This window comes from Schizophyllum commune, assembly GCF_000143185.2.
Source record: "Schizophyllum commune H4-8 unplaced genomic scaffold SCHCOscaffold_11, whole genome shotgun sequence".
NCBI lineage: Eukaryota > Fungi > Basidiomycota > Agaricomycetes > Agaricales > Schizophyllaceae > Schizophyllum > Schizophyllum commune.
In genome coordinates this window covers 1,258,674-1,275,826 of record NW_026089548.1, presented here as the reverse complement: position 1 = coordinate 1,275,826, position 17,153 = coordinate 1,258,674, and the positions used below count along the sequence as shown (strand labels likewise).

Below are 17,153 nucleotides of genomic sequence, written 5' to 3'. Positions count from 1 at the left end.
GCGCGCCGGATGACATCATTGCAATTGTGTCCAGGAACCTCCAAATCACGTGCAAAGTTGAACTTCGTCACAAAATTGACAACTTGAACTTGCCGGCGTCGTACTGCCATCGTACAGACACCCTGGCCTCGCCAGATCACCCTTGAACTATGTCACAGGCGCTTACAATAGAGCCGAAGCAGCAGATGCCCCCATCGGCATACATCCACGGAGACCACCCTGATCCGGTGGAGGTCTTTGCTGCCGTGGCGGCTCTATTGTTCTTGTCCTCGATCAATATGTTTCCTGTCTTCGACTTCGACCCAGCGTGTCCTGGATACCGCACGACGCAGGGCATTCTCGCACAACTATTTTCCTTAGTCTCAACTTCGAGATGCATCCCGCCCTTCTCATTCCAGAGCTCATCACTATCATCGCGCACATGTCGCAGCGGGGCGACGCCTGCAGAATGGCCCGCACTTGCCGTGCGTGGCATCCGGTGGCTCTCGACCGTGTCTGGCAACAGAACGACTTTGTGGACAGTATCAATGTCCTACTGAACACGCTGCCAACGGACGTCTACCAACCGTACAAGTCTTGGCATAGAGGGAAGCCGGTGCGCATTCCATCTACAAAGCAAGTTCGCGCTTCCACTGACCCACACGAAAGTACGGAGATTCACGACCGAGATGGCTGCGAGCTCCGACGCCGGCTGAATACGAACATCTTTACCAGTTCTCTTCGCGTATCCGGAGCTTGACGGAGCCCGGCTTTATCGAGCTTCTGCAGATTACCATGGAGCATCCGCCGCCGCGCGCGCTCTTCCCTCGACTTGCCACATTTACTCTCAATGGTGGCGACAGCACCATTCCGCCGCATATACTGCTCTTGCCGTTCTCGTCGCCGGTTCTTTCGGAGCTTGACCTCCATCTGACGGAGCACAACAAGAAGATGGTGATTGACCTCGATGCCATATACCGGGCTTGTGCGCCTTCGCTCAGTATACATGTTGATGTGGCGGTGTTGTCTGTTATACCGCGCTTTACCGAAGGACGTCGCGACCTCGTTCACAAGCTCACTATCAAAAATGTGGACGCTCAAGGGTGGTTCTTCATGGCTGCTTTACCGAATCTGCAAAAGCTGCACATCGAGGGGCCTACCTCTGAGCCGACGTTCGCCCGCATTTACACTGTCGAGAAGCCCTTTCGCGCCTTGCAAGCGTTGCATGTGTCCTCCATGATGGATAGCAGGCCCTTCGTCGCGGACCTCCTTCAGTGCTGTGGTCGCCTCTCGCTGGAAACGCTTTCGCTCGAGGTCACTCAGGACGACGCCTTTCGCAGGAGGAATCCGACAACCAACTGGGACGACCTCTTTCGCGCCCTCGAAGGCCACTGCGCACACGACAGCTTGCGCACCCTAAAACTCGAGGATAAGGGCGAGATGAGCGGCATCGACGGCGACACGCTCAAGCTGCTGGCGCCCTTCTCTGAACTCCGGACGCTTTGGATCGAGAACAAGAACGGCGTGGTCGTGCACGAGCGCTTTATTGGGCGTCTGATGAGCAGCTGGCCGAGGCTGGTGTCCTTGAGGCTGGCGCCGTCGGTGTGTACGGCTGCAGCAGAGGACAGGGCCTTCGGCGACGAATTCGGCGGCGTGGTCGACCACTATAACTCCGCGCGCTGGATCAGCACCTGCACGATCCCTGGCCTCCTCGAGTTTGCGCGGCTAGGAACCTCTCTCAAGTCGTTAGCGCTCTCGGTCGACTTCGAACAGGACTTGCCTCGGTATGTCAACTGGACGCGCAACACGAAGATAATAGAACTGGACCTGTGGAACTCGGACATGACGTTCCCGTGCAATGTCGCGGATGTTATCCTGCGGGTGTTTCCCGAGGCGGCGGCGGAGGTGGGGGTGTCGGTCGTGGATGGTCAGTGGTGGGATCCTTTTCCGCAGGAGAGCCGGGATGGAGCGTTGGCCCTGAAGTGGGAGCAAGTGCGCATGATTATCAGGATGGTGCATCGCGGAGAACGTCGAGGGGAACATCGCGCAAAGCAAGGCCTCTCGAAGGTGAACGCAGGTACTGATGAAGTGCACTAAGTGTTCCACTTCGCTCCCAGTTAGTCACTGAGGCGTTGGGAGCCTAGCTTATGCTCTCAGTCGTAGATGCATAGTCAAGGCTTTGCCTTCGACATGCAAATGTATTCGACGAAGACATCCCATGATACATCCTAGGCCTGTGTAAGTGACCGCGCTCCATCAGAACGGCTATATGTTAGATATTGTAGGTGGTATGCGGGCGAAGCTGGCCAGAAGCAGGATTATCATTTCAAGTCTGAGCCTCCTTTAGGACCTCCGCATACGGCCTCGATCCCCAGCCTTCAGTCTTAGTCGCGGCGTCTCGCTGTACGGCCACATCCTCCTCATACATATCGTCGGACAATGCCTCCCACTCCTCCGTCGCTACGCTTTCCAATTCATCGTCGGAGAGCGCGATTACGCCCTTCGGACGGCCCACGAGCTCAAAGCGGTCCTTCGCGGCTGATGGTAGGGTTAGCTCAGTATCTATACACGTTCCTGCCACTGGCACAGGCCGTCGTATCCTGCCAAAGAATGATTGACAGGCACTCACCCTTCCGCTTCGCCGGCCGCGCGATGTCCATCAAGCAGACCACCCTGTCCTTGGGGTGCGGTGCATACGCTCCCTCATCGTCGACCAGCGTCGCATCGTCCGCCTCATCGACACGGAACTCTCCGTTGTCGACCTTCTGTGGCGGTATGAAGGTCGAGCCCCGCCACTGCCAGCCGTCCATGCGCCCGGGGTTGCGTCGGGTCGAGCCAGGAGAGAGGTCGACCATCCTCGTGCCCGTGTGCGCATTGCGCCTTTCTATCGCTTCGGCGTACTTGATACCGTCCTTCACGGCCTCGGCGCGGATGTTCTGAGAGGAGAGGGTCGTCAGTGAACAGGCAGACTCAACGAGAGACGGGTCGCGTACCTTCTTCAATTCCTTGAAGGGCGAGTTGCTGTTCTTTGAGCGCGTCATGATATATTCGGCTTGCAAGGGAAGGAAGATATGACTGTTGAGGAGAAGGCTGGGATGGGAGGCGCGTTATATAGCAGGCATCCAGCTTGGAACTGCCTTGACTATCGGTGCGCCACCGTGAGTCATTCGCTGTAAGTGGCCGAATGTCGGGTCTCCAGGAGCACCGGTTCTATCCAGCCAAGTGTCATTGTTGCAGTGTTACTTGTTACGGCTTGCTATGACTGTCGGTGATGGGGAACGCAGATGAGTAGTACAGCTACACTCCGAGCCTGACTCCACCACCTATCGCGCAACGAAGCAACTCTGCGCATCGGGTCTCCGCCAGCGAGCATGAGGTGGGCTACTGTTCCTTGACTGCAGACGACACGGAACTGGCTGTTCGCACTCACCGTCAAGTCTGTGGCAGGGGGCAAGACCGAAGGGAGCGGAGGCGATGCAGCAGACACCCTCGCAAGGTGCTTGAGGAGGATCAGAACTGTATAGCTCGTGGGAGCGGCTTTGGTGCGTTCAATGATGTTTGTTGACTTACATGCGAAGAGCCTTGGAATATGCGGGGGAAAGTATAGACAGGTACATAGCAATATCGACGCCAGACATAACATGGGAGAGGGTGATGATCGACTCAGGACGCAGAGCCATTCGGTGCAGAAGGTGACGCGTCCTCCGTCTCGAGGTCGTTTGCAGAAGGGACGGCTGCCGAAGTGGCTGCCCCCGCCGCGGCGCGGCCCGTACTCGGTGGCGCGACATCCCTGTAAGCGCGTCGATCAGCACTCGATCCTCGCACAACCTGTGCGCCACGCACCACTTGATCTGGAAGCGCGTTACGCGCGGCTTTGAGCTGATATCCCGCACCAACCGCTCGAACATGATCTTTTCCGGTGGCGTCTCCTTCATTTCCTCATTGTCGTATTCAGTGTTCTGGTAGTAGCCCACGCGTACGAACTCCTGGTCTTTGTAGGAGCCGGTCAGGATGAGTGCGGCCACTCCGAGCACGTCTTCTTTTGGTATCTTGGAGGGATCGGGCGGGGAGCCCTCGAATTCGAAGGAGTTGACCCCCATTGGGACTGGTCCGACCAGGCAATCGTCGAGCTCCTGGTCAAGGTCTTCGTTCCCGGGGGATGACACGTATATAAGACGCCATTCTAAGTCTGTCGAGGGTCAATACAATGGTTTGAAGACCACGAAGACTGTGCTCACCGTCCTGCAAGTGTGCGATGCAGTCAAAGGTGACGCGAAACCGATATGGATCGGAGAACCGTGCTGGGTTATTGAGGAACTCAACATTCTGAAAGGGCGTTCAGTGTATTCCAAGGGTCGAGGAGGGATTCCCATACGCGAATGGTGACAATCGACATAGTCGAAGACAAGGCGCGTAAAGCTCGAACGCGACGCGACGCGTCGAATTCGCAATTCCCATATTTGGAAGGTCTTTGTGACAACATTTGGTTCCGACGGGGTCACAGGCTTCTACCTTGTGAATAACACCGACTCCGTACGCCTCTGACACAAAAAATTACCGCAACATGTTCATTCGAGTCGAGCATAGAGACTCATGGTTTGATTCTGTGAGTTTTGGAGGTATATCTCACGTGCGCAATTGTTGTCAGCATCTCACGTGCATGTGACGATGTGGTCACGCTTCTCCTGGTCAGGGACGAAGCCCGAACGACGAACTTGCTCTCGACATTCACGAAATTCCTCTGGTATATCATCAAGCTCTCTCATGTCGCTCTGACTCTCTGTATACTAACGACCGTATGTCTGTTTCTCAAGACATCGACGAGGAGCGCCCGGAGACGCCGCTTGCACTCGACACAGCTTCGAGTGTCAATGCGGAGGCGGCAGCACTGCAGTCGCCCTCGACAGCCTCGACCGCCAGCTCTTCCTCTCATCAGTTTGTGCTCCCGATTCCGACCCCCTCGACGAACAGATCAAGAGCATCCTTCTCGCTCCCCGATCAGAACGATGAAGCGGCAGTATGGTCACTGGACTCCCTTCCGCCAGAGATCAAGAAGGCGGACGTGAGCATCGCGCGTGCGTGTCCATGCAATGAAGTTGACCTCATATCTGAGATATACTTTCTTAGCCGACGGGAGTTTCGTGGAGACGCCGTCGGGCGCGGCGGCGCATCAGCTGAAGCGCATCTACGACCAGAGGCTCGGAGTTGGCAAGGACTTCCGCTCCCCGTTCGCGATCACAGGCTTTGTGAATCAGCATGGGAGGTGGATGTACCGCGTCGGGTGCGTTGTCAGCCATCTTGTCTGCTCGCGCTGACGTCTTTGCAGGTACAGAGACATGTCCGCCCCAGCGGCCTCAGCAGCCGAAGTTGAGGCCAGTCAGGCTCGCTCCTCCGCTGTACCCGAGGTCCGCCCCCGCGAACCACCCACTGGAGGTCGCACGAAGCGCCGATCCCGCATGAGCGTCCACACCCTCCTCAATCCCTCGATGTTCAGCAAGGGCAACGCCGCCGCCGCCGCCACACGCCCTATGCCCAACGCCACACCCAAGAAGCTGCGCAAGACACGCTCGATCCCCGACATGGTTAGCACAACAGCTTCTGGGTCACGACCTCCGTCCGGGCGCGGCCACTCGCACAGCGTGACCGCCGCGGACATGCTCCGCCTGCCCAGCACCGAGTCGAACGCGTCTCAGAAGCAGCGCGACATGTTTGCGGACGTGATGAACCTCTCGGGACCCTCTCCCGGGCAAAGCACGCACTCCCTCGTCCACTCCGATCGCTCCTCGTCGTCCTCACTGCTCATCCCGTCAATCATTCCAGCGCCATTCGGCCAGGGTGTCACCTTTGACGCTCCATCGCCGAAGCCATCAGCGCCTTTCTTGCCTCCTCCAAGGTTTCTGCGCGAAATGCAATCCTTCGAGTCTGTCATGACTGCGCGCCAAGACGATGTCCGGTCCGATCTGGAGTACGACGGCGAGCGGCCCCCTTCCGCGGTCCGGCTTCGGCCACCAACTATCCACGAAGCCGAGACGGAAGCGGAGACAGCAGAGCCCGCGCCGGAGAAGGAAGCAGCTCAGATAGCCGATGAACCTGCATTATTCTCCCGATACACGACGGAGGTCTTCGACGTCTTACAGACTTACCGTGGACTGCCGCAGTTAGATAAGCTCTCGGCCGCGGAACAGGAAGACTCGACAGTTACTGTCAAGCTCTCTTTATCCTCCGACGATACTGCGGCACCGCGCGATGATCCTCGATTCGTTATTTGGGGCGACGTAACGCTGGACCCAACTGGGGACGATGTGTCCGTGTCAGGAAGCTGGACCGACCAGTCCGCGCCTTCCAGCGGCGCTATCTCGCGCAAGCAGAGCACCCGCTCAGGCCGACAGAGCATCAAGGGCAAGCACGCCGAGGTGCCGCAATTGCGCGTATGCCGCGATGGCAGCTCGCACCCGCACAAAGTGATGCTTGCAGCGACGATCGAGCGCTGGATCGCGCAGCTCACGAGCGACCTCGACTACGATGAGCTGCTCGTGTTCTTCCTGACGTACCGCACGTACGTGAGCGCGGTCGACCTATGCCACCTGCTCATCTGCCGCTTTCACTGGGCGCTGCAGCAGGGCGAGACGCCGCAGGATGAGAAGACGCGGCGGATTGTGCGCGTGCGGACATTTGTCGCGATCCGGTACTGGCTGCTGACGTTCTTCAATGTGGATTTCCTGCCGGATCGCGAGTTGAGGGCGCTGGTGTCCAGTTGGCTGAACACACTCGTGCGAGATCCGGCACTGACAAAGCATACGGACGGCTTGGTGCGTATGCGGGGAGTATGGGAGAGAACTTTGTCTGATCCGTTGGGCAGAACATCGTGCGTAAGCTTCGCAAGGTCGCGAAGGACTGCCAGCGCACGCATTCGCGACGTACGGGGGATGTGCGCAATAGGCCAAGAGCGTCGACGAAGTCAACTTCGCCACCGCGACATATATTCGGCGAGAAATTTGCGGAGGCCACGCGGCGATCTGACGCGGAGGATGAGGACTCGGATGTAGAACTGGATTTTCTTGACAGCGACGGCGGCGCCTCTGGCACGGCGACGCCCAGCGGGAGCTTAGCTGCGCCACTGCCCGCGACGATACCCTTGACCTCGCTGAATATCCTCGCACGAACGGATCATGCACCAGGGCCAGGCGAAGATAGCTTACCCATCGTGCAGACGGCGCGCACGCTGCCAGTGCACCACAACGCGCTCTCCCGTGTCTTTGTAAAGACCATCGGACGAATAGGCCGCTGGAAGCGGGTGTTGAACTCGCGCGCGCTGCCGCCGGCGCCGATGAACGACAGCGGGGACGTGTCCGCATTCGATCTCGAGTGGAACGTATCGCGGGACATGCTGACTGTGCAAGGTGGCGTGGGCGCCTACTTGAAGATGATTGGGCAGCCGGAGGATCAAGGGGAGGCAGCGCCGAAGCAGAGCCTGGCGACGGTGAGGCCGTCGGATGTGTCGGAGGCGTCGACGACGATGCGCCCGAGGGCGTCAGCAGAGCGTATTGTGTCGACTGCGTCTACGAGCACGGCCGTTGATTCGCCCCTTGACCCGGCGAATGTACCCCTGCCGCTACCCACACCAGACGTACCACCTGATTACGAGCCGAGCTGGGAGGTCCCGGAGGACAGAGATGCGGATGCGGTCACCCTTAGCTCGGAGGCGTCGCGTCCCTCGACAGACGAGTCTGCTGCGCTTGCGCCTAGTACGGCGTCAACCTCTTCTTCCTCGCCGAGGCCGAACAGAGCATCATCAATACGAACCTCGTCAACGGACTCATTTGGCGCACCCTTGCCGCAAGGGAACTTCACGGCGGCTTTCCGCGCTCCTGGAGGGGCGCCATACCACTTTGACGTCGCGTCTATCGATGATTTAGATCTGTCGGACGAGTCTTCAGACGAAGGCGGGCCAACCGCACCTCCAGGATTGGGCGGACAGCACAAGCCCGCGCGCAAACTGCCATTACGAAGAGACTTCGAGTTTGTTCAGCGTCCAGAAAGCGCGTCTTCGATGGGCGTCATCTCCCGCGGATCGTTCGCATCTGGTTCGGAGTTCTCTGAGGGCAGCGCCAACCGCTCGTCGGCAGCCTCATCCAGTAGTATCGGCGGGCCGGTGACCAAGTGGCAGCTCGAGGCGCTGAAGAAGTCGTTGGCGGAGCAGGAAGAGGAAGGCGACGTCGAGGCAGCATTGCGGCAACTTGAGGGCCAGATCAACCCGAACAAGGTGCAGGAGAAGCGCGCGAAGGTCGAAGGCTGGATGCGCGATATCAAGTACCGGCTGAAGACGGGGGACTATGATGAGGATGATGCGTCGTTCGTGGACGAGGATCTGGAGGAAGACGGTGAGGGCGAGGAGGATGAGGAGAGGGAGGAGGTCCGCTCTCGGTTGTCCGTCGATAGCTCCGGGCACGAGCGCGAAGACACCGCCATCCAGGAGATGTCCACCACGCCCATGCCAGACCAGACCTTGCACCGGCGAGCAGAGATCGGCTCCCCTCCGCGCTCGGGCGATGCGAAGCCTGCACCCGAGGACGCCGTCCCGATGGAGATTCTAGAGAGCCGCATGCCCTCGCAGTCGCCTGATCTGCCCAAGATCGGTATGAGCCTTCCTCGGGCGAGCGACCCTGACCTACCGCGCTTCCACAAGACGTTCGTGATGAACTACAAGGCGGAGCAGCTGGTGCAGCACTTCTCGATGATCGACCGCGAGCTGTTCATCTCCGTCAAGTTCGACGAGCTGATATCCGGCGACTGGCTGTTCTGCGAAGAGGTGAATGTGCTGGACTGGGCGCAGTATCTGAAAGATCGAGCAAGATGGAAGGCGGAGCAGCGGTGTGCAGACAAGACGAGTGCGCTGGCTGCTGTGCGTGCGCGCTTCAACCTGTTGGCGAACTTTGTCGTCTCGGAGATTGTGCTAACGCCGCCGAACGAGCGCCCGATGGTCGTGGATAAGTTCATTCGGATAGCTTGGGTACGTCCAGCGATGTCAAGGAGATTATCATGTACTGATAACAATTGCAGAAAGCCTACCAGTTGAGCAGCTTCAATACGCTGATGGCGATCCTGACCGGCCTGCGGAGCGACTGGGTAGCGAAGGCGATGCGTCGACTGTGGCATCGGTTGGGCATGTTTGAGACGCGCATGCTGAATGACTTCAAGCAATATACGACCAGTGAGGGCGACTTCAAGTATATTCGCCACGCAGTCGAGGCGATCGCCGATTCGAAGCCGCTTGACACGGGCTCGCATGCGCCATCAGTGGTCAGCGGTGGTGCAGGCGACACACCTGGGAAGGGCAAGAACGGCGGGGACAGGGCTGTACCTACGGCCTGCATACCTTTTATCGGTATGCGCCATTGAAGCTCATCATGATAGGTGGCTGATTGATGTGTGCGCAGGTATCTACCTGGCTCCTCTCAAGCGCTTCAGCCAGCTTCCAGATCTTATTGATCCTACTGCGCCTCATGAGATCGTCGGCGTCGACCCTGTCACGAACAACTACGACCCACCGGCACATCCGGAAGTGTTTGCAGCACTGAAGCCCTTGCCACCCAGCATTAACCTCGAACCCTTGATCAACGTGCAGAAGCAGCGATCCATCGCAGGCGTTGTACGCTCGCTGGTCACTGGGCAGCACCTCGCGAGCCGAGTGCACTACCCCATCGACAAGCGCGTCTTCCAGAAGTGCTTACGACTGCGCGGACTGGATACCGACATGCTCCAGCGGGCTCTGGCGATGTACTGATAAGTGCGCAGCAGCTTCTACTTTTCGTGTAGCTTGCGCGCGCGTATATACGTTTGTTCACGACGGGCATGTGCATACTGTATACCGTCCGTCTCCGCTCGTTGGTTTGCAGATGCTTTTTGATGATATAGACGTATCCATCGTTATTATTTACTCGACGTTATTATGTGCTTGGGGAGCTTTGGAGGAAGAGGAATGGCAGTAACAGAATTCTCTTGATCTATTACTCCAGTGTGAAGTGGGACGCCCAAGGTCGTCAAGGACTTGGAAATGGCGAAAGAACAAAGAACAAAGACTTCCCAAAGAGGGAATTTCTCACGCTTTTTGGACGCGGAGTCATCGTGTTTTGTGGAGATCAGCCTCGATCTTGAACCCCATCTCGCCCGATAAGTTCCCGAAAATGCCTGGAGACGAGACACTTCAGAAGCCCCACGAAGAGGAGTCCGATTCCGAGGAGGAGGAGGAAGAGACTTTCCCGAAATTCGACGTTGACGCGACCAAATTGACACCGCTCACGCCTGAAGTCATCTCAAAACAGGTGCGCGTGCAGTGGCAAGGAAACGACATGTATACTAAACACAGGAGCTCACAGGCAACGATAAACTTGGGTACGCTAGCAGAGGAGCCCAAAAACCGCGACCGCGAAAGCTGATCTGGCGCGCAGGAACCATCGGACATGTCGCGCACGGAAAGTCCACCGTGGTGAAGGCGATATCAGGCGTTCAGACCGTTCGTTTCAAGAACGAACTCGTCCGGAACATCACCATCAAGCTGGGCTACGCGAATGCAAAAGTGCGTGGCGCGTACACGTACCCGACGCAGCCAGCTGACCGATCTGTTGTATAGATCTACAAGTGCGAGAATGAGGCTTGCCCAAGACCTGGATGTTATCGCTCCTACCGCTCCGACAAGGAGGACAATCCCCCTTGCGAACGTCCGGGCTGTGGCCACCGAATGAAGCTCGTGCGACATGTATCGTTTGTCGACTGCCCCGGCCACGACATTCTCATGGCCACGATGTTGAACGGCGCCGCGGTTATGGATGCCGCACTTCTCTTGATTGCAGGGAACGAGACGTGCCCTCAACCACAAACATCTGAGCATCTTGCCGCCGTCGAGATCATGAAGCTTGAAAACATCATCATTCTCCAGAACAAAGTCGATCTCATCAAGGAGGCGCAGGCGCTTGAGCACCAAAAGAGCATTGCTGCGTTCGTAAAGGGTGCGCACATACCGTCATCTGTCACCTTCAAACCCAGCTAACATTACACAGGCACGGTCGCCGAATCCTCACCCATCGTACCCATTTCCGCGCAACTGAAGTACAACATCGACGCCGTAAACGAGTACATCGTGAAGCGGATCCCCATCCCTGTGCGCGACTTCACGTCCGACCCACGACTGATCGTCATCCGCTCCTTCGACGTCAACAAGCCCGGCGCGGAGGTCGACGATCTCAAGGGTGGCGTCGCCGGCGGCTCCATCCTCACCGGCGTCCTCCACCTCGGGCAGGAGGTCGAGATCCGGCCAGGCATCGTCACCAAGGACGCCGCGGGCCGCAACCGCTGCAAACCCATCTTCAGCCGCATCATGTCCTTGCACGCGGAGAACAACCTGCTCAACTTCGCCGTCCCCGGTGGCCTCATCGGTGTCGGCACGCGCATCGACCCGACGCTCTGCCGCGCGGATCGTCTTGTCGGCCAGGTGCTCGGTGCGGTGGGCAAGCTGCCGCAGATATACTCGGAGCTCGAGATCAGCCTGTTCTTGCTCCGCCGGCTGCTGGGTGTCAAGACGGAGGACAAGAAGCAGACGAAGGTGACGAAGCTTGTGAAGAACGAACTCCTGCTGATCAACATCGGCTCGACGTCGACGGGTGGGCGTGTGCTTAGCGTGAAGGCGGATCTGGCGAAGATTCAGCTCACGTCGCCGGCGTGCACGGAGGTGGGCGAGAAGGTCGCGCTCTCGCGTCGTATTGAGAAGCATTGGCGGTTGGTTGGTGAGTGGCATGCCAGTCCGACTCCGTCGCTTGCGCTGATGTTTCTTAAGGTTGGGGTAGCGTACAGAGGGGTACCGTTTTGGAGGTCGACTAGTCACTTTCTGAGGTGTATTCATATCAATCTGTACTATTGCTCAGGTGCGACAACGATGAGGATCTGCTCTATTGGTGCGTCCCTTCGTGTGGTCTACATTAAGTAATGAATCACCGCATTTCCGAGAGCATTGCACGCACCGCAGTGTCAATTCACGGGCGACGGTAAGTATGAATGATGCCTCGCGAAACATACTCACAACGTACTTAAAACTTGCTCCGTCTCCGCCGGTGGCGCACCCTCAGGCTTCGAAGCTGTACAACGTTGAAGTACATCGCACTCCTAGTCAGCTCACATCCTTCCATTGGCAAATTTACAGGTACCCGATGTTGCTGTTCTGACGATATTTGTCTAATCAGTGATTGAACAAATTGTATGAGGATGAAGATCCAGCGCCACGAGAAGGAGGGGATTTCGGTGGCAGGGCAGGAGACTGATCAGCGAAGCCGTATGCGAGGGTATCCACAATCAAGGCGTCAGACCCGAGGTAACCATTCTCTTCTGTTCGCTCGCGTGGCTTTTCTCCGAGCAACATCATCATACCATCTCCTTAAGAAAGAGGCTTGTCAAATATGCTTGGAATGCAGGCGCTTGCTGATTACGCTGGCCTACAACAACGACATGTACTCCGCGTCCGCGCTCTGTTCCAGCCTGATGATATCGTGCACCTCGTCCCACTTCTCCTCGATATCTTCTTCGCGGCTCCCCTCCTCGAGACCAATGTCAAACTCCTTCCACTTCACGATCGACACCTCCACCTTCGCCGCCGCTGCCGGAAACACGGCAAGAATGAGGTCCGCGACATCGTCAGGATCCGTCATATCTGAGTTCCAGAGGTCGAGCTTTGTGATGTTTGCGTTGCAGGAGGACACCAGGTCGTCCTCAGGTACAGGAAAGCCGCTTTCGAAGTCGATGGAGAGAGCGAGGGATTTGAGCGAGGTGCCGAGGCGGGCGATTTCGAGGAGGCCGCGGACGGAGCAGGTGCTGATCCAGCGGGCAGAGCCGTACATGTCTTCTTCGTCACGGTCATCCCAGTCCTCCGATAGGTACGGCGATGGCGCGAGCGTCAGCGACTCGAGCGCAGGCCAGCTGCGTAGCAGCGGCGCGACGTATGAGTCCTCGACGACGACTCCGTTCTTGCTCTCGATCCAAAGCGTGCGCAGCTCGGAGAAGGGGGCGAGTAGCTGGAGCATACTGCCGTCAATCCGCGTCATCTCGCCCTGGTCTATCAGCTTGAGAGAGCGGAGGGTGCTGTGCGACAGGTGTCGTTTGAGAGCGAGGAAGAGGAGTGTCCAGTGCTGTGTTGGATGCGCGAATCGGTCCGCGTCGTCTTGCCAGAAGTGGATCGAAAGGGTGGATAGCGACAGCGAGCCGCACAGCCGGAGCAGGTCCACGAAGAAGAGCCGGCAGTCGAAGCGCCAGGAGAAGACTGAAAACGCCCGCAAGGCTCGGAATGGGTGTTCGACTGCGGCAAGAAGATCGAGTGCGGGTACAGAAAAGGGTCGATGGATGTCTAGCTCGTGCAGGTTGGGTAGAGAAGCTATGAACGCCCATCCCTCAGCGTCCATCTGTTTGATTGTGAGTTTGTGAAGGATTTCGTGTCGACCAACGGCAGGGAACGGTTTATCATGGAGCGCCTTCATATCCATTACCACCTCCACTGAGGGCGCACACACTTGATATATGGCATCGAGGTCGATGTGCTCGCGTTCGTTCATCTTGGACAAGTCCATGTGTAGGCGCGACAGGACGAGAGATGAGAATGGTATCAAGAGTGGATGCAGCGGGGTGTTTGTCTGCCAGTCGCCATACAGAATGAGAGTAGTCAGCTGAGGGAAGAGCGGTCGGGGTGGTGGATGATCGTTGGTGATCTGCAGGAGCTCGATGTATTGCGGGTTGCGAATCTCGCGGACGCGCGACGTGAGATGGTAGATGCGCTCGTAGTCCTCGTCGGTAGGAGCGTCGAGCCATGTGGGTTCAATGCGATACCACTTGGCATGTGCGCGTTAGCATGGTGGAGCCATCGCCCGATGCACGTACCGCTGCGTCGCGGAGAGGTCGATAGACGTTCGGCGGCAAGGTGCGGAAGAGTATGTCAAAATTCTGGTTCCACAGTATTCTCCAAATGTGGTCAAGAGCGACTTCATACCACGCGTAGCAGGTGCGAGCCATCCTACACGCGTCCCCTCGACGCGCCATGCCAGCTATGATGCTGACAAGTTCTGGGATGGAGAGCGCTGGATGCATTTTGCTTGTCAGTTAGCTTTGGGGGTATATCTTTAGCGTTAGTGGGTAACAAGTCGCTACGGATATCCGCAGGTCGGTGAATGGTCGAGGTCGAGGACAAGAAGCGATGGACGCGTACAGTCACGCTGCGGTGACGGTGCGGTCACAGGTCATGCACGCGTAACACCGCTGTTGCTCCGCCTCCACGGCGGTATCGCAGAACAACCATACCTCTGCGGCGACGATGGCCATGCTCGCGTTGAGTACGAGATACAATGCAGGCGAGGAAGAGGAGACCTGTGGATCAAGGTTGTGCTGCGCGCTTGGTTCGAACATGGATGGCAGGAATCCGGCGAATACTCAAGCGCAAGGCCTACATCCGAGCGAACCATCCCTAACGATTGGACTCACGCGCACAGCAGTGTCACAATGCGAGTAGAAGCTTACCTCACCTCACGAAACATACTCGCAACATGTAACTCGGCCAGTCACCGCCGTTGGGCGGTGCTCGACGTTCGAATTCTATGCAGCCTGAACGTCGGAGTCAGAATAGTGCACCGCTATTCCTAGTCAGTTCAGGCCTCTTCTGTGGAGTATAAAGGTAACTGGCATCGCTGCATCATTAAACACCCTCGCCTCATATCTTACTGCGGCACAAGGATCACCATGGCGCGCATGATCAGAAAGGTATTGCTGCGACATTGCCTCTCTCCATGAAACCCTATCATCCGCATCTCCTTCTGCCTAACCTTGCCACTGTGATGAATATAGAGGGAAAGCTGATTGCTTTTTTCTGTGTAGCTCGAACGCGAACCAGGCTCCTCGCGGCGTAATTCAGGGCGCGGGGACGGGTTGCGGTGGCGTAGCTCGGCCTACATCTCGCCGCAAAAGGTTGATCACGACGATGCGCCAGAGGAGGATGAGGATAAGGGCACGACGCACGCTCAGGAGCAAGACACGGCGACCGCAGAGGAGGAAGACGACTATGCGCCGCGAGCGAAGGACAGGGTGGTGTGCTTGATGGATATTGCGAAGCGGAAGGGTGGGTCCTGCTCGCTGGTGTCTGCCCTCCTTGAAAATACGGGGCTTCAAGAACACACAGACAAGAAACATCGCTTCCAGGCCGTCGCTCGCCCGGAATCGGTTATGTCCTTCTCGGACCTCGGTGATTTAGAGAGCGTGATGACGGAGGAGTGGGATGCGCTGTCAGAGCTGTGCGACGAGGATGAGACCTATAGCTTAATAGGAGAGGAGGAGGAGGAGGAAAGTGCTGAGAGGGAAGAAGCCTCGGGGAATGAGCAGTACGCGGAGGTTGGTAAGGAGGTGGATAAGACCTGATCTCCGCGGTCATTCCTTCTGATACGGTACCTTCCTATAACATCATATCCCCTCTCAATACTCTGGTCTACTTTTCAGCGAGATTCCGTCTGCTTAGTCGATATTACCCGGCAGCCTTGTCCACGTCACGTGCAAAGTTGAACTTTCCACGTGATTTAAATCGGCCCGATCGCCTGGCGCGTCGCCAGGGGCGATCAGCAGCATCATCAGCCGCCGAAGCGCCTTCGCTGTCCTCTGCTCTTGCCCTCATCTTCCTCGCACCCTCTCCCTTTCGTTCGTCCTCGGGTTGATCCCGCTTACTCTCGTTCTTCTCCTTCATTTCTTCCTCTTGTCTCCTAAACTTGTCCTTGGCTTGAAGCTTTGGGTTGATCCCATACATTCCGGTCACTGCGTAAACTCCCTCTTCCGTGCACAGTGCTCTCTGCTTCCAACCCTTTGTTCATCGTCAAGAGCAAGCTATTCAACATGAAGTCCTTCACGGTTTCTGCGTTCGCGATGATCCTCATGCTCGCGGGGCAAGGTAAGCTAACATCTGCTTCCCCGTCCTGCCTCCCCTCCGCCAATCACTCTCTCCATTCTCCTTTGTGTAAACGTATACTCGCTGACCTCTGGTCTAGCACTTGCACAGTTTGTCGTCACCGTCGGCACCCAGAACTTTACGGCGACGGAGCTCCTCGACCTGCCCAGTAGCATGCCGGTGGACGCGGTGAGCTTCCCCATCTCCTTCTCTACCTTCCATGTACTGACACAGACCCTAACCTCTCTCAGTGCAAGACCCAGTGCGATCCTGCCCGTCAGAACATCCAGGTGCGCCCCCGTCCATCGCTGGCTTTGCGACCCGTGGTACTAAATTATACCCTTCTCGAAGGCTTGCGGCGATGATACTTCCTGCTTGTGCCGAGAGGATACGGTTGCGTCGCTTTTGACTTGGTGAGCGCGCAGCTCGTTGGGTGTCCGATTAGATGGCTTACGCCCCTTTCAGCGAGCAATGCATGCTCATTGCCCTCATCGTGGCCAACATCAAGATGCCGGACCCGCGCGTGGGGAACCAGGTCGTTTTGGCCGGTGCGTGATCTCTGTCTCCTTCGCCAGCTTGTCACTGAATTATCCCTCCTAGGATACGCCGCCGCATGCAACGCATCGAACCCCTCCGTGACCTTGAACGCGACGCAGACCGCGCTTGCCATCCCGACCGCAGGTGCGTCCCTTTCCATCGTCCCTCACCTTGCTCAATCATGACCGATCTTTCTCACCAATCTCCCTTTCTCAGACCTCGATGGTAAGCCCTTCGACTGGGCGGGTCCTTCTGGCATCTTCCTGCCGCTGCCAGCGCTTGTTTTCGCTGTGGGGACGGCGACGCTGCTGGGCTGCGGCTCGCTGTATTTGCTGAGCAATCTCTGAGTGTTCAAGAGATGGAGTGGTTGGGGACGAGAAGATAGGTGTAGGAGGTTTGGATTGAGCTTGTCTGTAGTATGGGCATGGTCCTTCGTTAGGGAATGTTCAATGGAATGCGGGTTTGAAGGGCAATTGCTGGCGTATGTGAGATAGCGCCATGTTCGTGATGAGCGAAGTCGAATAGTTGCTATTGCCCTCTGAGGACGCCTATCTCAACGCAGTAAGCAGATATCCGGGATGAAAGGACGCCTTGGCGTGGCTTGTATCTTCGGAGGGAGGGATAGGATAGTGCTATTGTTCCAGACGGAGACCGAGTTACACGATCACTTGTCTCCGTCCGT

General features: G+C 57.3%; 9 protein-coding genes across 9 annotated transcripts; 5 read left to right on the top strand and 4 right to left on the bottom strand.

Moving 5' to 3' along the window:
- Positions 1–149: 149 nt before the first annotated feature.
- Positions 150–2,076, top strand: SCHCODRAFT_02589534 (uncharacterized protein; the record flags this gene model as incomplete). Its single annotated transcript, XM_003028379.2, has 3 exons — positions 150–307; positions 361–595; positions 649–2,076. 3 exons carry the CDS (start codon positions 150–152, stop codon positions 2,074–2,076), a joined length of 1,821 nt encoding a protein of 606 aa, XP_003028425.1.
- A 74-nt stretch (positions 2,077–2,150) lies between these two features.
- SCHCODRAFT_02639124 (uncharacterized protein) lies at positions 2,151–3,250 on the bottom strand. The gene is made up of 3 exons (XM_003028075.2): positions 2,973–3,250; positions 2,609–2,915; positions 2,151–2,517 (listed from the first exon to the last, which is right to left on the bottom strand). The coding sequence occupies exons 1-3, from the start codon at positions 3,018–3,020 to the stop codon at positions 2,306–2,308; spliced, it is 567 nt and encodes a 188-aa protein (XP_003028121.1). The 5' UTR covers positions 3,021–3,250; the 3' UTR covers positions 2,151–2,305.
- SCHCODRAFT_02073766 (uncharacterized protein) lies at positions 3,128–3,832 on the bottom strand. Its single transcript, XM_050341690.1, has 2 exons — positions 3,823–3,832; positions 3,128–3,769 (listed from the first exon to the last, which is right to left on the bottom strand). Exon 2 carries the CDS (start codon positions 3,620–3,622, stop codon positions 3,236–3,238), a length of 387 nt encoding a protein of 128 aa, XP_050198239.1. The 5' UTR covers positions 3,623–3,769; positions 3,823–3,832; the 3' UTR covers positions 3,128–3,235.
- On the bottom strand, positions 3,196–4,394 carry SCHCODRAFT_02639120 (anti-silence-domain-containing protein). Its single transcript, XM_003028074.2, has 4 exons — positions 4,355–4,394; positions 4,218–4,305; positions 3,823–4,168; positions 3,196–3,769 (listed from the first exon to the last, which is right to left on the bottom strand). The coding sequence occupies exons 1-4, from the start codon at positions 4,373–4,375 to the stop codon at positions 3,643–3,645; spliced, it is 582 nt and encodes a 193-aa protein (XP_003028120.1). The 5' UTR covers positions 4,376–4,394; the 3' UTR covers positions 3,196–3,642.
- A 292-nt stretch (positions 4,395–4,686) lies between these two features.
- On the top strand, positions 4,687–9,995 carry SCHCODRAFT_02639118 (ras GEF). The gene is made up of 6 exons (XM_050346059.1): positions 4,687–5,054; positions 5,107–5,260; positions 5,306–6,788; positions 6,839–8,989; positions 9,040–9,364; positions 9,417–9,995. The coding sequence occupies exons 1-6, from the start codon at positions 4,778–4,780 to the stop codon at positions 9,761–9,763; spliced, it is 4,737 nt and encodes a 1,578-aa protein (XP_050198238.1). The 5' UTR covers positions 4,687–4,777; the 3' UTR covers positions 9,764–9,995.
- Positions 9,996–10,126: 131 nt separating this feature from the next.
- SCHCODRAFT_02639115 (uncharacterized protein) lies at positions 10,127–11,982 on the top strand. Its single transcript, XM_003028377.2, has 6 exons — positions 10,127–10,301; positions 10,356–10,371; positions 10,428–10,555; positions 10,610–10,985; positions 11,037–11,759; positions 11,810–11,982. Exons 1-6 carry the CDS (start codon positions 10,164–10,166, stop codon positions 11,851–11,853), a joined length of 1,425 nt encoding a protein of 474 aa, XP_003028423.1. The 5' UTR covers positions 10,127–10,163; the 3' UTR covers positions 11,854–11,982.
- A 413-nt stretch (positions 11,983–12,395) lies between these two features.
- SCHCODRAFT_02639113 (uncharacterized protein) lies at positions 12,396–14,185 on the bottom strand. The gene is given in 3 exon segments (XM_050346058.1): positions 12,396–13,799; positions 13,846–13,874; positions 13,890–14,185. 2 exon segments carry the CDS (start codon positions 13,864–13,866, stop codon positions 12,462–12,464), a joined length of 1,359 nt encoding a protein of 452 aa, XP_050198237.1. The 5' UTR covers positions 13,867–13,874; positions 13,890–14,185; the 3' UTR covers positions 12,396–12,461.
- Positions 14,186–14,294: 109 nt separating this feature from the next.
- Positions 14,295–15,475, top strand: SCHCODRAFT_02639111 (uncharacterized protein). Its single transcript, XM_003028376.3, has 3 exons — positions 14,295–14,680; positions 14,739–14,766; positions 14,881–15,475. Exons 2-3 carry the CDS (start codon positions 14,746–14,748, stop codon positions 15,415–15,417), a joined length of 558 nt encoding a protein of 185 aa, XP_003028422.2. The 5' UTR covers positions 14,295–14,680; positions 14,739–14,745; the 3' UTR covers positions 15,418–15,475.
- A 164-nt stretch (positions 15,476–15,639) lies between these two features.
- SCHCODRAFT_02639108 (uncharacterized protein) lies at positions 15,640–16,944 on the top strand. The gene is made up of 7 exons (XM_003028375.2): positions 15,640–15,937; positions 16,035–16,123; positions 16,186–16,224; positions 16,286–16,347; positions 16,400–16,482; positions 16,535–16,615; positions 16,688–16,944. The coding sequence occupies exons 1-7, from the start codon at positions 15,883–15,885 to the stop codon at positions 16,816–16,818; spliced, it is 540 nt and encodes a 179-aa protein (XP_003028421.1). The 5' UTR covers positions 15,640–15,882; the 3' UTR covers positions 16,819–16,944.
- Positions 16,945–17,153: the final 209 nt, after the last annotated feature.

What these genes read in the sequence shown, in the direction of transcription:
- SCHCODRAFT_02639118 (XM_050346059.1), top strand. Translation starts at nt 4,778, where the DNA reads ATGTCTGTTTCTCAAGACATCGACGAGGAGCGCCCGGAGACGCCGCTT. An exon ending in AGGTGGATGTACCGCGTCGG is followed by an intron (nt 5,261 to 5,305) that starts GTGCGTTGTCAG and finishes ACGTCTTTGCAG; the next exon opens with GTACAGAGACATGTCCGCCC. An exon ending in GGCCTGCATACCTTTTATCG is followed by an intron (nt 9,365 to 9,416) that starts GTATGCGCCATT and finishes ATGTGTGCGCAG; the next exon opens with GTATCTACCTGGCTCCTCTC.
- SCHCODRAFT_02639115 (XM_003028377.2), top strand. Translation starts at nt 10,164, where the DNA reads ATGCCTGGAGACGAGACACTTCAGAAGCCCCACGAAGAGGAGTCCGAT. An exon ending in TGGGCTACGCGAATGCAAAA is followed by an intron (nt 10,556 to 10,609) that starts GTGCGTGGCGCG and finishes TCTGTTGTATAG; the next exon opens with ATCTACAAGTGCGAGAATGA. An exon ending in CATTGCTGCGTTCGTAAAGG is followed by an intron (nt 10,986 to 11,036) that starts GTGCGCACATAC and finishes AACATTACACAG; the next exon opens with GCACGGTCGCCGAATCCTCA.
- SCHCODRAFT_02639108 (XM_003028375.2), top strand. Translation starts at nt 15,883, where the DNA reads ATGAAGTCCTTCACGGTTTCTGCGTTCGCGATGATCCTCATGCTCGCG. An exon ending in GTAGCATGCCGGTGGACGCG is followed by an intron (nt 16,124 to 16,185) that starts GTGAGCTTCCCC and finishes AACCTCTCTCAG; the next exon opens with TGCAAGACCCAGTGCGATCC. An exon ending in GCTTGCCATCCCGACCGCAG is followed by an intron (nt 16,616 to 16,687) that starts GTGCGTCCCTTT and finishes TCCCTTTCTCAG; the next exon opens with ACCTCGATGGTAAGCCCTTC.
- SCHCODRAFT_02639111 (XM_003028376.3), top strand. Translation starts at nt 14,746, where the DNA reads ATGGCGCGCATGATCAGAAAG. An exon ending in TGGCGCGCATGATCAGAAAG is followed by an intron (nt 14,767 to 14,880) that starts GTATTGCTGCGA and finishes TTTTCTGTGTAG; the next exon opens with CTCGAACGCGAACCAGGCTC.
- SCHCODRAFT_02639113 (XM_050346058.1), bottom strand. Translation starts at nt 13,866, where the DNA reads ATGCTAACGCGCACATGCCAA. An exon ending in TGCTAACGCGCACATGCCAA is followed by an intron (nt 13,800 to 13,845) that starts GTGGTATCGCAT and finishes CCTACCGACGAG; the next exon opens with GACTACGAGCGCATCTACCA.
- SCHCODRAFT_02073766 (XM_050341690.1), bottom strand. Translation starts at nt 3,622, where the DNA reads ATGTTATGTCTGGCGTCGATATTGCTATGTACCTGTCTATACTTTCCC.
- SCHCODRAFT_02639124 (XM_003028075.2), bottom strand. Translation starts at nt 3,020, where the DNA reads ATGACGCGCTCAAAGAACAGCAACTCGCCCTTCAAGGAATTGAAGAAG. An exon ending in CCTTCAAGGAATTGAAGAAG is followed by an intron (nt 2,916 to 2,972) that starts GTACGCGACCCG and finishes CTCTCCTCTCAG; the next exon opens with AACATCCGCGCCGAGGCCGT. An exon ending in GCGGCCGGCGAAGCGGAAGG is followed by an intron (nt 2,518 to 2,608) that starts GTGAGTGCCTGT and finishes CCCTACCATCAG; the next exon opens with CCGCGAAGGACCGCTTTGAG.
- SCHCODRAFT_02639120 (XM_003028074.2), bottom strand. Translation starts at nt 4,375, where the DNA reads ATGTCGATTGTCACCATTCGC. An exon ending in TGTCGATTGTCACCATTCGC is followed by an intron (nt 4,306 to 4,354) that starts GTATGGGAATCC and finishes ACGCCCTTTCAG; the next exon opens with AATGTTGAGTTCCTCAATAA. An exon ending in ACGCGCTTCCAGATCAAGTG is followed by an intron (nt 3,770 to 3,822) that starts GTGCGTGGCGCA and finishes ACGCGCTTACAG; the next exon opens with GGATGTCGCGCCACCGAGTA.